Below are 14610 nucleotides of genomic sequence, written 5' to 3' on the forward strand. Positions count from 1 at the left end.
CCTGGCTTCCCACGCCCGGAAGAGGTGGTTCCAGGGTGTCTCGGGAAACAAAGCCGACAGAGCACGGGCTGGGAACCGACTAGCTCTGCGGGCCGGGCACAGGGTGCCGCCTCCGGGCAGAGCGGCGCGCGCTCCGGGATCTGCACTCTGCCCCGTCCCCGCCATCAGGCTGTGCCGGAGGCCCCTCGGCCCCCAGTTTCCCACGTAGGAAAGCTGATGACCACAAGTAGGAAGCCACGTGCACCCACTTGCCGTGCGGGCAGCGGGCGCCGAGCCGGAGCTGCCTGCAGCCTGAGGGCGAGCCCCGCCCGGGAAAGCCTGGCCGGGCCGCGGCGGCCACGCCCGCTCGCCTTGCAGCGGCGCCCTGCAGTTTGCAAAGTGGCCAGGGAACGGCTGGTTTTCTTGACCTCACGTCATAAAGTGGCCATCACCGAGGGCCAGAGGGCTGCTGCGGCCGGGCACTTGGGGGCCCTCCGGTGCCATTACGGGACCCGGCGCCGCGCTGCCCGGGACCCCGCGTCGCATCAGACGGCGCTGTCCAGGCCCCCTTGCCCTGGGACTCCGGGCCCGACCCCGCCCCAGCGGAGGCGGAGTCTGGGGGCGGTACCGCGGCGCGGCGGGGCGGGGCGGGCCGGGAGGCGGAGGCGGGGCGGGGGCGGGGGCGGGGGCGGGCACACAGCCGCGGACCCGGCGGCAGAGGCGCGGGAGGGTTCAGGCCCGGAGCTAGGCGGCCCGCGCGGTCGCACCATGGATTCGAGCACCGAGGAATACGAGCTCAACGGCGACCTGCGCCCGGGCTCGCCCGGCTCCCCCGATGCCTCGGTAAGACCCCCACCCCCGCTGCTGTGTGACCTTGGCCGGCACCTCCCTCTCTGGGCCCGGCACCCGCGGCTCTGCGGGCACCTGTGTGCGTCGCCTGGTGAGCTCCCCATGCTGTGTGGTGGTGGTGGGCGACGATGCGCCAGAACGACGTCCCGCTCGTCCTATCCGGGACCCAAGCAGTGGCCCTGGAGGCTCTGGCCGCCCCTGCAGGGTCACAGGGGCGCGGGGAGGACTGGCGTGCTGCCGTCCGCAGCCCCATGGACCGTACCAACGCTCAGCTGCGCGGCGGAGCTGGGGCGCCGCTCTCCAGCAGGGACGGCCTCCCACAGCGCCCTTCTAACTTCAGCCTCACCGCCCCATCTCCTCCTGCGTGCCCCCGGGGTGGGCGGAGAAGAGTCATGGCATCTGGGCTCCAGGCCAGCAGTAAGCAGACGGCTACGTCACAGGGTGACCACACTGTCGGATGCTGCCCTGATGGGGGAACCCCAGGCTCCACTCACCTGCCCTGAAAAATGAACGTCACCCACTCAAAGCCTTCAGAGTGTCCACTGGTGGGCCCTAGTGGGGCCTGCCCAGAGCTTGCCCTGCAGGGCCCGGGAAGGCTGTGAGCATGGGGCAGGCCTTAGCAGGGTCCTGCCCCTGTGTTGGAGGTACACCCTCTTCCTGAACCTCCTCCCCACCTTCCAGCCCCTGCTCCTGCCAGGGCTGAGCCCGCCAGGGAGCCGTCCTGGCCTGGCCCTCTGGTGACTTGTTGACTTTGGACATCCTTTCATTTTCCGACCCCCCAGGAATGGGGGTGGGGAACTATGGTCTGGTTGGGATTTTCCAGGCTTGCTTTAGGCATGATTGGGGCAGAGTGACCAGTCCTAGGAGTATTCCTTGGGGATAGGCCATGTTTGGGAGAAAGGGCACCAGCAGGAAGTAGGGTCAGTCCTGGGGTTACACACATGTTTGTCCCTGGATTAGAGATGAGGAAACAGGACTTAGAGGAGTCTTGGGACTCACCTAGGTGTGCAGGACTGAGACCTGGCTCTGCCCCAGTGTGTGAGCACTTTGAAGCAGCTGGCAGAGGAGACCCTGGCTGTGTGTCCTTGGGGATGGGGGGGCACTCATCTTTGGGGCCTTCTATACATGGTCTTAAAAAGGGAGAACCCCAGGCACGGTGGCGCCTGCCTGTAATCCCAGCAGCTCCTGAGGATGGCGAGTTCAAAGCCAGCTTCAGCAATGGCGAGCCGCTAAGCAACTCACTGAGACCCTGTCTCTAAATAAAATACAAAATAGGGCTGGGTCTGTGGCTCAGTGGCCCAGTGCTCCTGAGTTCAGTCCCTGGTACTCCCCCCCACCACCACCACCACCTAAAAAAGGGAGTACAAATGATCCCTGGCGGCCTTCGAGGATATATCTTAAGCAAATAAAGTCAATAAAGAGGCAGGTGACTTGGAAACTGGTTTAAAGGAAGGGATTCTGCTCGCCCCCCACCCTTGGCCTTGCCTAGACTCTACCCTCTACTCAGTACCATCTCTGCTCAGCTCTGTAGGCATTAGGGTGGGCCCTGCCTCCCAGGGGCTCTGGGTGTATCATGGGCTCAGGAGAGACCTGGTTGGGTGCTCAGGGGTCATTATTTTGGGTAGAGACCAAAGGGAGAGAGAAGCAACCTCCTACCCCTATCTCAGTCTACCTTCAGAAATCAGAGAGCAGCCCAGACCAGGTGGAAAAATGAAGGCCAAGGTGTCGGATTCCAGGAGCTAGAGGGCCACCACACTGTGGGGTGGGGGATGTCAGGCCTCCTGTGGAGATGATGACGGATGTCCTCAACAGCCCCAGGGTGAGGAGGAAGGCAGGCAGGTCTGACCCTCTACATATGGAGGGTACCTAGGCTCAGGGAACAGTACAAGCAAAGTCCCAGAGGCCAGACCTCCACACACATGCATCTTGAGGCGGTGGGCTGAAAAGCCTGGCCCTGAAGAAGCTTTGTAGGCCCATCCGAGGTCACAGGAACCTCGGGTCCCCAGCAAGAGGCTTCCATGAGGAGTGGTCAGCCTACGAGTCTTTTCTGCTCACTCATATGGCTCAATGCCTTGTCCCCCCTACTGTGGGGACCCTGCGGTGCCATTTCTTGAGCCACCATGTTAGCACTCTGCCTCAGTTTCCTATCTGTAGATAACAGTTCTTCCCCCTGAGTGACATCATGGTGAGTCCTATGTGCTTATCTACAGGAAATGCGTGGAGCAGGGCCCAGCACACAGTGGCATTGGCAACTTATAACTTTCTACCACAGAGACCCTTTCCTTGTGGTGACACCAGGCTGTGTGGCTCCAAAAGAGCAGCACCTTCCCCAGGGTGGGTCCTTCAGGAGGGCCTCCCTCCTCTATAACACTGGGCACTGTTGCTTGCTTCCTAGATGGCTGAAGCTCGCCAGAGTCACAGCTGTACCTCCTCTGCAGGGGTGCCCAGGCGGGTCCTCTCAAGCTCCGCCATGCCTCCTCCCACAGTCCTGGCATCCCTAGGGCCCTTCACATGAGGATCCCTGTCAGTGTCCAGGGATTGAGCCCGCTCCTTCTGTACCTCGACTCACTTTGGGCTGGCAGCACAGGAAGAGTAAACATCAATTTGAATGTGGAAATGCCCCACAGTTATGTCATGCCCAGTACTGCATTGCCCACTGCAGGAGGGAGATGGCCAAGAAGTGACTGGAGCATGGCTGGGTCACAGCCCTCTGGTGTCAATCCATATCCCTGCCACTCACAGTCCCTAGGGCGAGGTTCCTAATGCCACCTCTCTGGCCTCCAGGACACGGATTTTTACTCACACTGCACAGCCTCAGCTGCCAGAGGAAGTTCCCTCTTTCTCTCATTTCTTTTTTTTTTTTTTAATATTTATTTATTTATTATTTTTCCACAGACACAACATCTTTGTTTGTATGTGGTGCTGAGGATAGAACCCGGGCCGCACGCATGCCAGGCGAGCGCGCTACCGCTTGAGCCACCTCCCCAGCCCCTCTTTCTCTCATTTCTGCTTGCCTGGCAGGTCCTGAGACTGATAGGATCTTAGCTAAATTCTAAAGGCAACCCTGATGGGCCTCGAGGTTACTCCTGGTCAGTACTGAGCTTAGGGGAAGTAGTACTGCCCAGCCCAAGCCATAGCCCAGCTGCTAGGAGGACCCCGCCTCCTGTACTTCCTGCTGTCTGGCTAGGGTTTCCTGCCAGGAATGCAGATGTGGAACCCAGAGACCCTCAGGCCCTGCTTCCTGAGCTGGTTAGGCATGAACAGCAGAGGCACAGGTGTAGGCCTCAGAGGGCTAGACCTGGAAGCCAGCCCTGGTGGCTTCATGCCAGTCCTGGTCTGGGGGGATGGACCCAGAAGTCCTACCCCCGCATGGATGAGAGATGCCCAAAGCCCACAGGTCCATGGAGGTTGTGGGAACCCAGTTCTCGGGTCTCCCCATTAGCTATTGGTGCCTAGCTAAGCCTAAGAGGCAGACCTGGGAGCAGGCCAGGCTGGAGTCAGCCAGGATCTAACTAGACTTGGACATCGGTCACCCAGGGCAGCAACTTGACCTGATGCCTCCCTTGGGTTTGGTCAGCCCAGAGGGACCCAAGCCCAACTGTCCTTTCTTTTCTTGGTTGCCGTTTTATTTGTGTGCCGTTATTTATGAGCTGGTAGAGCTTTTGGGTAGGAGGCAGAGCCTGTCACGATGGGAACAGCCACATATCGGGTGGAGGAACATCCGAGCCCTGTCACCCACTACAGGGCACTGTAACAGGCCATAAGACTTCTGAGACTGCCATATACAGTCCTCTCCACATCCCTGTCTGCCTGTTTTATAGATGAGAAAACTGAGGCACTTCTGGTCACTGGGATGGGGATGACAGAGGAGGTGTGGTGGCAGCCCCAGCCCAGCTCTGGGCAAGGCTTCTGTGGCAGCAGCTGGTATAATGGGCCCAGCTTGGGCTACAGGCCCCCCAGGCAAGTTCTGGGGGACCCATAGCACCCATTGCACTATGACTAAGCCAGGCTATGGGTGCAGCAGGGCTAATTCAAATGCTCTCTGGACCAGCTTCCCCCGAACCTGAGCTATGGAAGGCAGGTGGCCCAGGACCACGTGACCATAGAAGGCAGCCCCCTGCATGGGGCTGACTCTCCCTGGGGTTTTTTCCCAGTATTTACAGGAAAACGGGCATCACCCCAGCTCCCAGATCTGCTGAGGTTTCAGGGAACTCCTGTTGGCTCCCGGGACACATTAACCAGGGTGTTTGTTCCCTGAACTGCCCAGGTCACGGGCACAGGCTCCAGCAGGAGTTTTCTGGCATGCTCTTGGCAGTTGGTCAGGCTTGTGGGGCTCCCTGATCTATGGTTGATAGGTCTATCTGCCTGCCCATCTTGAGACCGTTGTGCAGGCCCAAGGCCAGGGAGCCCCAGGAGGCCTGGTGTGCTGTCCCCTTCCCCAACCACATGAAGCTCTCATCAGCCCACATAGCCTTAGTGGTTCCCCTGCCCAGGATGGACACCAGTGTGTGTCCCAAGGCAGCCCTGGGCTTAGGGTACTCGTCTTGGGCTTGAATTCTGATCTCCTTCCTTGAGATGCCCTGGGCAGGCCCCTTCTGAGCCTCAATCTCCTGGTCATGGAAAGGGAAAGTAATGCTCCCTCCCATCCAGTGGCTAGGCAGTCGTGCATGTGGGGAGACTGAGGCAGCAGAGGGAGGCTGTGGTTAGGGCCTTAGAGCCAGGCTGGGGGGAATGAGGGCTTGAGCCAGTGCAGAGGCCTCCCCAGCCTTGACCATGGTTCAGCCTGTGCTTCTTGTCATTGCATAGAGTGAACAGGAAGCAGATGGCTGGGTGGGCCAGAAGTACTCTTCACCAGGAGGGACACTGGGTTGGGGACCCTGCTGGCCCCAGGGCTCTGAGCCATTCGGGGTGTTTGCTTCGCAGTCCCATGAAAGACAGGCTCAGAGTGGGACTAACTGTCCTGAGCCTGGGGCAGGGAGCCCCCCAGGAGCTTCATGGATACTCTGGCCCACCTTGACAGGGACTATGGAGATAGTGTTGTCATCCTCTAGGGCTCTGAACCCCAGAGCCTGGGTTCAAATTCCAGCCAGTCCTTTCTTGCTGTGTAGCTTTGAATAAGGAACCTCCTGCCCTGAGCCTCAGTTTACCCCACTCAAGTGGGTATGAGGACAGGACAGCAGGGACACAGACTCCCATGATGGGGGCTGCTGAGGGCTGAGGCCAGGGGCCAGGACATGGGACTCTGCTGCTGACAGTGCTCCTTCATGACGAATGTATGTTGTGTGTGTTGTTTGTACATGCACGTGTGCACATGTGTGTTGTGTGCATATGTATGTATGATGTGTATGTGTGCTATGTATGTGTGTATGTGCTTATGTGAGCCTATTGTGTATATACTGTGTACATGTGTGGGTGTGTTTATGCATGTGTTGTGTTACATATGTGTATGTGCACCTTATGTGGGTGCCTCTAAGTGGTGTATAAGTAATTGCACATGTATGTGCCTGTGTGTGTCCATGTGTGTATAAGTGTTACATGCTGTATTGTATGAATGTGTATTGTGTACAATCTGGAATGATTGTATATTTTGGGTATTTGTGTTATGCATGGTATGTTTATGTGTATGTGTTTATATGTGTGCATTTCATGTGTATATGTGTGGTTGTGCACATGTATATTGTGTATGTTCACATGCGCATATTGTCTGTGTGTGTTGTGGGCTGTATGTTTGTGTGCATCTGTGTCTATGTCTATGGAAGGTTCTCACAGGATCTATATTTGCCTTTTCTTTTAAGGACAGCTCCTGGGCTGGGACGTGGCTAAGCCCGGGGGCAGCCTGGAGGGAAAGCACTTTGGTACCCTGGGTTTAAGAAATTAGGAGCACATGCCTACTGTGAACCAGCAGCCCCTGGATGCTCTGTACCCAGAAGAGCACATGTGTGTGGCAGGGTGTGGCCAGCTGGATGGCCTTGTGGAAGCAAAGCTGGAGGTGACCTCAGTGCCAGACATGGGCTAGTTAACACAGACTGCCCACACCCAGACCCATGCAGCCTGGGAGGGGTCCAAGGGGTGCAGCCACCCCAGAGGGGCCTCGTGGCACACCTGCAGTGATTCCCGAGCAGCACTGGGCAGGGGGCTGGTGCTGGTGGCCAGCCCAGGTGGAGACAGCTTTGCTCTGTGCTCTGCAGTGTAGGACTGACCTGAGTGACTGTACCACACAGCAGCTGATGCCAAAGGCAAGCGGTTGGAATGTTCCGGCCCAGGAGCAGGCAGCAGAGCCCCGCCGTATCTGCACGCACCCTGCCTTCCTCTTGGGCACATTCAACTTAAAAACACACACCACTAGAACAAAACCCTGGCCATGTGACACCTGTGTCCACCTCCCTCACACCTGCAGCACTGGCCTCTCACCCCTGCATCTTTCATGAGTTTGGAAACAGGATCTCCCTCCCAGAGTAGCCCCAGGAGGCTACCACCAGCATTGGCCCTGGCCACTGCCTCCAATCCAGTGCCCAGTCCCTGGAAGCTACAGAGCAGGGCCAGGCAGCCCTGGACCGAGGACCAGGGCTGAGGGTGGCGGGGATTTTTGTGGTGGCTGAGAAGGGATCTGACCAAGACAGTTTGAGGGGGGCTGCCTGGCTCCATGGAAAGAAGAAGCCAGGTACCTATAGGGGCCCTGGAATAAAACAGGCTGGCTTAAGAGGTGACCTCCCATGGTAGGAGAGGTCTCTCCTACTAGGAGAGGTCACAGGAGGCTCTCTGGAGGCAAGGGCCTCTAGACAGGACCTCAGAACGTGAGGGTCCACGGTAACAGGAAAGGGTGCTGGACGGGGAGGGAAGTACAGGCCCCCTGTGACTGGCTGGGTTGAGGGGTAGGAGGCAGCAGGAAAATGGCATGGGGCTGAGTGGGGCCTGGGACCAGCCCTAAGATAGGAGAGTGACGTCACCAGGAGATACGCACCATAGAGAAGAGATCAGGACGTGTATTCCTGTGTTCTTATTATGAAAGTTGACACAGCGAAGTTTGACTGTATGCAGCATGCCAAGGCATCTATTGAGCTCCTGCTGTGTACTGGCAGACTCTTGGTGCCCTGTGTCTTTGAGCAGCTTGCAGCTAGGCTGGGTGGCCAAGCCATTCTGCAGGGCAGTGTGGAGGGTGGGGGCAGGGGACTGAGGAGCCTGAGGGGAGGTGACCGAGGCAGGACTGGCCTCAGGGCCCAGCCCAGGAAGGGCTTGTTTCAGGCCTGGGCAGTATTCAGGGACCTGTCCACCCACACACCGTTTCCCTTCCCGGCACCCAACAGGAGCCCAGGCCCTGAGTGGGGAGAGCCCTGGGCACAGGCAGCCAGGGAGGAGCACCCCTGCAGTGGGAGGGTGTGGGCCTGGAACACCAGAGTGCCTGTGCTGAGGTCGCCATTTTTCCCTCCCTCTGGGACTTTATTCCTGGGCTCCCCTTTGTAACGGCTGAGCACATTCAGAGTGACGCACTTACCATGGCCAGGGCAGCAGAAGTTGTGGGGGGACTTGGCCCCGGCCCCTCCCTGCTGACCATCACCCTTCCCACTCTCCCCTCCTGCTGATCGTCACCCCTTTCCTCCCCTGCTCACTGACGGTCCCCTCCCTACAGCCGCCGCGATGGGGCCGGAGGAACCAGCCCATCAACATGAACCATTACGCCAACAAGAAGAGCGCAGCCGAGAGCATGTTGGACATTGCGCTGCTGATGGCCAATGCGTCCCAGCTGAAGGCCGTGGTGGAGCAGGGCCCCAGCTTTGCCTTCTTCGTGCCCCTGGTGGTCCTCATCTCCATCTCCCTGGCTCTGCAGATCAGCGTGGGCGTGCTGCTCATCTTCCTCGGTAGGAGCCTGGCGCTCAGCTCCCCGCCTGGGCGCCTGCCACCCTGCACACCTGGTTCTCACAGAGCTGCCTCTTCCCCAGCCCTCCTCTGCAGGGCACGTCGTCCAGGATTTGATCCCCCACCCCCAGCCAGACCCTGCACGGTGAAATACGGCAGGGTCGGATCCTCAGGGCTGGGGCCTGTGGGAGTCAGAGTGCCTGTCCCCCGCCAGGCCCTTCCAGCTCCCTCCACAGGGTAACCTGTGCCAGCCAGCTCTTACAGACTGGCATCAGCCAGGCCCATCCCTGGTGACATGGTCCAGTGAGAAAAGAATTGCCAAGTCACACAGGAAGTGAAGAGGGCCCAGGAGGCGGGGGGGGGACCCTGAAATGAGGAAGGACCCTGGCCCTGGAGGTGAGGAGGGAATCTAGGCACAGGAGGTGTAGAGGGAATTCAGACCCAAGGTGGTGAGGAAGGGCCTTGGACCAGGAGGTGTGGAAGGACACTGGGCCCACAAAGGGAGAAGCAAATCCTGGCCCAGGAGGCGAGGGGGAACCCTGGACCCTGACCACTATCTCCATGGCCAGAATGTCCAGCCGTCCTGCTGGTTTTGAGCAAAAACCCAAATTGTAGGTTGTAACCTCTGGTGTTCCAGTCTTCCCCAAATTGAGTCACTAAATAATATTCCTTCAAAATCAGACCAACTTCCTCGGATGGACTGACAGGTGGACCAGAGGCGGGCAGGCAGGAGGGAGAGTCCATAGAGAAAGGCACATGAGGGCACAGTACATTTGCCTTAGAAACCAAACCTGGTCTGGCTTGATGACCAGGAGAAGCATGATCTTGGGTGCTTGACTGGCCTGGGCTTCAGTTCCTCATGGAGAAAGTGGGGGGGGGCTACAGAAGACAGGACCCCCAAACCCAGGGGATGCACTATCAGAGTTTTAGCAAAACATTACTTTTTCTGGGGACAAAACTTATCCCATGTGTGTTTGAAGACCCTGTGATGTCCACACAGCATGGTCCCCAGGTCGGTTCTCCCCTGGCCTGGGTCTGGGCCGCCCTGGACACCATCTGCTCCCTCTTGCCCACAGTCAAGTACGACCTTAACAATCCGGCCAAGCACGCCAAGCTGGACTTCCTCAACAACCTAGCCACGGGCCTGGTGTTCATCATCGTGGTGGTCAACATCTTCATCACAGCCTTTGGGGTCCAGAAACCCGTGATGGACGTGGCACCCCGGCAGTAGGGCAGCCAGGTGAGCCGGGAGGGGAGCATGGGACCCGTAGCTGTCAATTGCCACGAAGTCTCTTAGGGCAGGTGAGCCTCCAGCTGGCTTTCCTGGTCACCCTTTTCCCCATGGTCACCACCTTGATCCAGACCTGGCCCCCCACGCTGAGGTCCAGTGACCACAGTGCTGAGGTATGACATATTTTGAAGCCGCTGTTCAAGTTGGTTTGGTGTGTTTTTGTGGTGCTGGGGATGAACCCAGGGCCTCATGGGTGGTGGGCAGGTAGGTGCTCTACCACAGCCAAACCCCTGGCCCCTGGAGCTGCCGCTGACATGCCCAGAGAGCTCATGTGAAAATCTATCTTTCTGGCTTCTTTTGAGAACCCCGGGGGTTCTGTCCCTATGTCAGCCACACCCAGCAGGTGGTGCCTAATATGAGCCTTCACCTGAGAAAATGGCCTCTGCCTACCCAGCTGCCTCACCACGGCGGTATTCAGGGGCTTCTGACGGGGAGCCCTGTGACACCTCATCTATCCTTGCTGGGCCTTGGAGGGTCTGTGTCACCCCTGCTCAGGGCAGACCCTGGCTCCATTCAGGGCAGACTGCAGCCACCCTGCTCCTGGAATATAGGACGCAGTGTAAGAAGCATTTCCTGTACCATGTTCCCCCTCCCCTGTCCTTGCCCTGGGAGGCTGAGTACCTGCCCGAGGACACCTAGCCAGGGAGCAGGATGAGCAGGGAAGGCCAGGTGACTTGGTCTGAGGCTGGGACCATGCACACCACAGTCTTGTTGCTTTGGTCCGGAACTGTCAACACCACAGTCCACATGGTTGAGGGCCAGAGATAGCCATATTCCCTGTGGGGGACACACTGGCCCCAGTTCTCTTGGTCATGAGCCTAGGGTTGCTCTTCTGGGCTAGGAACTGGGTAGGGTCTGATTCGCTGCCTGGTTGGTTATAAGTTGTCCTTCCACAGAGCCCCTTGTGTGCCATCCTGACCCTTTACACGTGGCATGACCAGGCCCCTTAGTAATCATCTGCTGTGTAGCCTGAACACAGTCCTTGACCCTCCTTGAGTACTGGTCATCTGCTGGGTTCTGGGCTTATGGGCACTTAAGGGCCTACTCTTCCTGGTCCCTGCCCTCCATGGGTATCCTTGGGGTATCCTCATGGGCCCAGAGTCCAGGACTGCTGCATGTACTGGGCCGCAAGTAGCCATAGCAGAGTCTTGGACTTGGTGGGTAGTTGTGGTCACTGCTGCTGGACCTTGGTGGGTCAGGCCTTTACCTCCTGACAGGGACCCAGGAACACTGTACTTCAGAGGGAGAATCGAGGGCTCAGAGAGATGTGCTAACTCAGCCAGGCCAGACGTGACCTTCTCCCTCTTGAGTCTGAGTCACCAAGTATGTGGCCCTGAGGTGCCTGTGGGCTGGTCACCAGGATGGGCTTGGAGCCCCCGCCCCCCCAACCTGGGGCTCTGTTGAGTGGCCAGGCAAAACTCACACCTCTTCTCTCTTCTGTCTAGAACCCTGAATGGCAACTGCCCCACAGCCTGGCTGCCCAGAGCCCAGGAGCCACCGTGCCCTGAGATGTCCACCACTGTGTGGAGCACTCCCCAGACCTGCCAGAGCCCAGGCTGCTCTCGACTGGTCTGTGTCCTGGGACGAGCCTCTGTTCTGACTGTGACTGCCCCATAGAAGGCTACTCCTGTCATGTGGGGCCTGGATGTAAGGCCCAGAAGGTCAGAACTGGACAGTCCCACAGACATGCAGCAGGTCCGTGGATGGGCCGGATGGAGGGGCCAGCAGTGGCCTCTATCTCAGGACATTCGCGAAAGACAAGGCGATTCCCCTCCCTTTGCTGATGCACCAGCAGACCTATTTCCCATGGGGCCTTCCCAGGTGGCTCTGGTGACTGCTGCCTCCTCCATTTCCTAACTGGGGACACTGGATAGCCAGCACCACCTGTTGGCCTTAGTGGTGGCCACTGCTCTGGCCTCAGTGCCTGGGCTTAGTAGCCATCAAAAGGCAGCTGTGCCTGTGTGGGCCATCACCCTGCCCGTGCCCTCCAACCAGCAGTGGCCCTGCAAAGCCCAGCCCCTCCTTGGGGGTCCAAACCCCACTTTTCTAATCAGGAATGATTAATAAAGCTTGTGCTTCTCCCTGCTGGGCTCCGTGCACCATCCTCCCCCTCCTGGGGTGGGACCCTGCCACGGCCCCCTCTCCTTGCAGGGGCCTGGGAGCACTGAGTTTCAGCCAGGGCTGCCTTCCCCAGAACGCTGGGTTTGGGGAGCTCTTTGGCTCCCATCTCGACTCAGGGTGAGATTTAGAGGCAGAGAGGCCAGGGTTTGAAGCTCCAAGGCCTTGCTTGCCTTCATTTCTTTGTGCACAGGCAAAATCACCAGGAAGTTTGCAAGAATAAAGAATCCCCTTACACACTTGTGAACATTTTGCCAAGTGTGTCCTTAGCTGTCCCAGAACCTGCACCTCCACAGCCTTTGTGACCCACCCACACTGGGTACCTACTATGTGGCAGAGGGTGGGCTGGCCTCCAGGGTGTGGGGCCTGAGTGCCATAGGTCCTGGGGTCCCAGCAGCTTGATGCACTTGGACTGCCGAGTGCTTCTGTGCAAAGTGGTAGAGATGGGACCTTTGCTGACCTACCAGAGCCGTCCATCAGCTCTGATGTGTGGGACAAGTGCACACTACCCTGTCCCCATGCCCAGGGACCCTGCTCTGTCATTTGTAGCAACATAAGATAAAAAAAAAAAAACCTTGCCTGGATCCCACATGGCCTGTGCCACCTCATCTGAGCTCAGAGCGGGTGCTTGAACTCTACCAGGCCCTGCGATGGCCCTCAGTCTTGCTCAGGTGAAGTGTTTCTAAGACCACGGGGTCGGGGACTGGAGGGTGGTTTCATCAGGATTGCCCCAAAGTGTTTTTTAACTTGGGGACTCTGGTGCTGGATGACGGCTGCCCTCCCCAGGGAGTGGGGGAGGGGCAGCCTGTGTAATGAGTATGGGGAACTAACTGTCATCTATGGCCTGGGCAGGGGCCCCTCATGGAATTCCAGCACTCTCTCCATTTAATGCATGTCTGTGCTGTGCCAGCCCACTTTCTGCTGTTCCAAGTCTGTTTGTACTTCCCCACAGTGGTGTCCAGCACTGCCCTGGTCAGCAGGGATATCCTCCTTGGGAGGAGACAAGCTAGGATCCTGTCCTAGACTGGAGCCTCCTGCCTGGTAGAATCCCTTACCCAGCAGAAACTGGCTCCTAGCCCTTGTTCTCTTTTTCCTGGTCCCCAGCCCTTCACTCACCACCCCCAGCACCCCACTGTATCTCCCAGCCCCTCTGCCCCCCACCTCCCTCTGGCATTGCCCCTGCACCCTGCTACGGGATACCCCGTCATGATTCCCTCCAGATGAGACACCTGGGCCTCTCTCACTAGCCTCTGTCCTCTCCTCCAAGCAGCGTCCCCAAGACACAGGGTGGGGGCAAGAGCCTCTCCCAACGCCCCCACTCCCCATTCTTTCCTTGTCCATCTGCGTGTCAAACCTGGAGTGACTCTAGCACCTGGTGCCTTAACCCGGTCACATAAGCCCCCAGCAGTCTCAGGTGTGATTGACCAATCAGGTCCCGAAATGACTGACAAGTGAAAGTGCTTATGGCTAAAATGGTCTGAATCTGGGCTTGGCTTTAAAATACTCCCGGGGACCCAAAGTAGAGGAAATGGATGGAACCCGATGGATTTGTGCTGACATCTGTAGACCCGGGGGCTCAGACACTGCCCTTTCTGCTTTTGTTAATGTCTGTCCTATGAAGAGAGTTTTTAAAGGTAGTTGTGGCATGGAATTTGTTCCCAGATGAAAAAGCAAGATGGGAAGATGTGCCCTGGGCCTGAAGTGTGCTTCTGTCAGAGACAAGGTGGCACTGTCTGTGACAAGGGCCTGGCTCAGGTGCTGAGTCTCTGGTGGGGCCCTGGTGTGGGCTGGCAAACAGCCACCCGTGTGCCTGGTCCCAAGTCACCAGCCTGATGTTGGCCAACACGTCGAATAGTTCCTCCTTTGCCAGGAGAGGAAACTCACCAAGACAGGGCTGCATGGGGTGCGGACATGGCTGCAGTAAGGCTGGACTGTCAACAACATCACCCCTCCCTGGTACAGGGTCCTGGCAGGCAGGGCATAGCTTACAGGTCTGGAGCCCGGTGGTCCAGGCTGGTCATTAACAAGGCAGCTCAATGCCTGGGAGGAGGTGGGGACATCCACAGCCCCATCCCCTGGTGTGTCCCAACCCCCCATGCCATCCCAGGTGCGAGCTCTTGGCTCCCCCACATCTCTATCCCCAGGTGGCATCCCCTGTGCTCGGTCAGCCATGCCAGCTGTCCCCTCACTCCTGAGCAGTCTGGCCTCACTGCCAGTGTGTGTTGGTGCCTTCAGGCCATGGCTGGGCTGGTCAGAGCTCAGCTCCCGGTGGCTCTTAGGGGCTTCCCTGACCACTGTCCTAGGTTGCCCTCCCTGTTTGCTATCCTGGCCCCTATTTGGGTTTATGCTTTGGATTAGAGTCACCATCCACATCAGCAGAGGTCAATAGGAGGTTAGAGAATCCCTTGAGCTGGTGTCTGAGCCTGGCCCCAAGCTCAGAGCTGATACTGGGAGAACAGAGGTCTTGCCCCCTGGGTCTCCTGAGGGCCAAGGGCTCTGTTGGGGCTGGGGGAGGTGGG

At 58.3% G+C, this 14610-nt stretch overlaps 1 protein-coding gene across 1 annotated transcript; it reads left to right on the forward strand.

Annotated features, from left to right (window-relative positions):
- The first annotated feature begins 676 nt into the window (after positions 1–676).
- Ninj1 (ninjurin 1) lies at positions 677–12056 on the forward strand. Its single transcript, XM_046457756.1, has 4 exons — positions 677–822; positions 8456–8684; positions 9759–9922; positions 11419–12056. Exons 1-3 carry the CDS (start codon positions 748–750, stop codon positions 9911–9913), a joined length of 459 nt encoding a protein of 152 aa, XP_046313712.1. The 5' UTR covers positions 677–747; the 3' UTR covers positions 9914–9922; positions 11419–12056.
- Positions 12057–14610: the final 2554 nt, after the last annotated feature.

This window comes from Marmota monax, unplaced genomic scaffold (genome assembly GCF_021218885.2).
Source record: "Marmota monax isolate L192 unplaced genomic scaffold, Marmota_monax_Labrador192_F-V1.1 WCK01_AAM20220418_F8-fsc00231, whole genome shotgun sequence".
In the NCBI taxonomy this organism is placed as follows: Eukaryota; Metazoa; Chordata; class Mammalia; order Rodentia; family Sciuridae; genus Marmota; species Marmota monax.

Bases quoted from the DNA above. Each gene is read 5' to 3' on its own strand.
- Ninj1 (XM_046457756.1), top strand. From the start codon at position 748: ATGGATTCGAGCACCGAGGAATACGAGCTCAACGGCGACCTGCGCCCG. The intron at 823-8,455 runs GTAAGACCCCCA...CCCTCCCTACAG, and splicing joins CCGGCTCCCCCGATGCCTCG to CCGCCGCGATGGGGCCGGAG. The intron at 8,685-9,758 runs GTAGGAGCCTGG...TCTTGCCCACAG, and splicing joins CGTGCTGCTCATCTTCCTCG to TCAAGTACGACCTTAACAAT.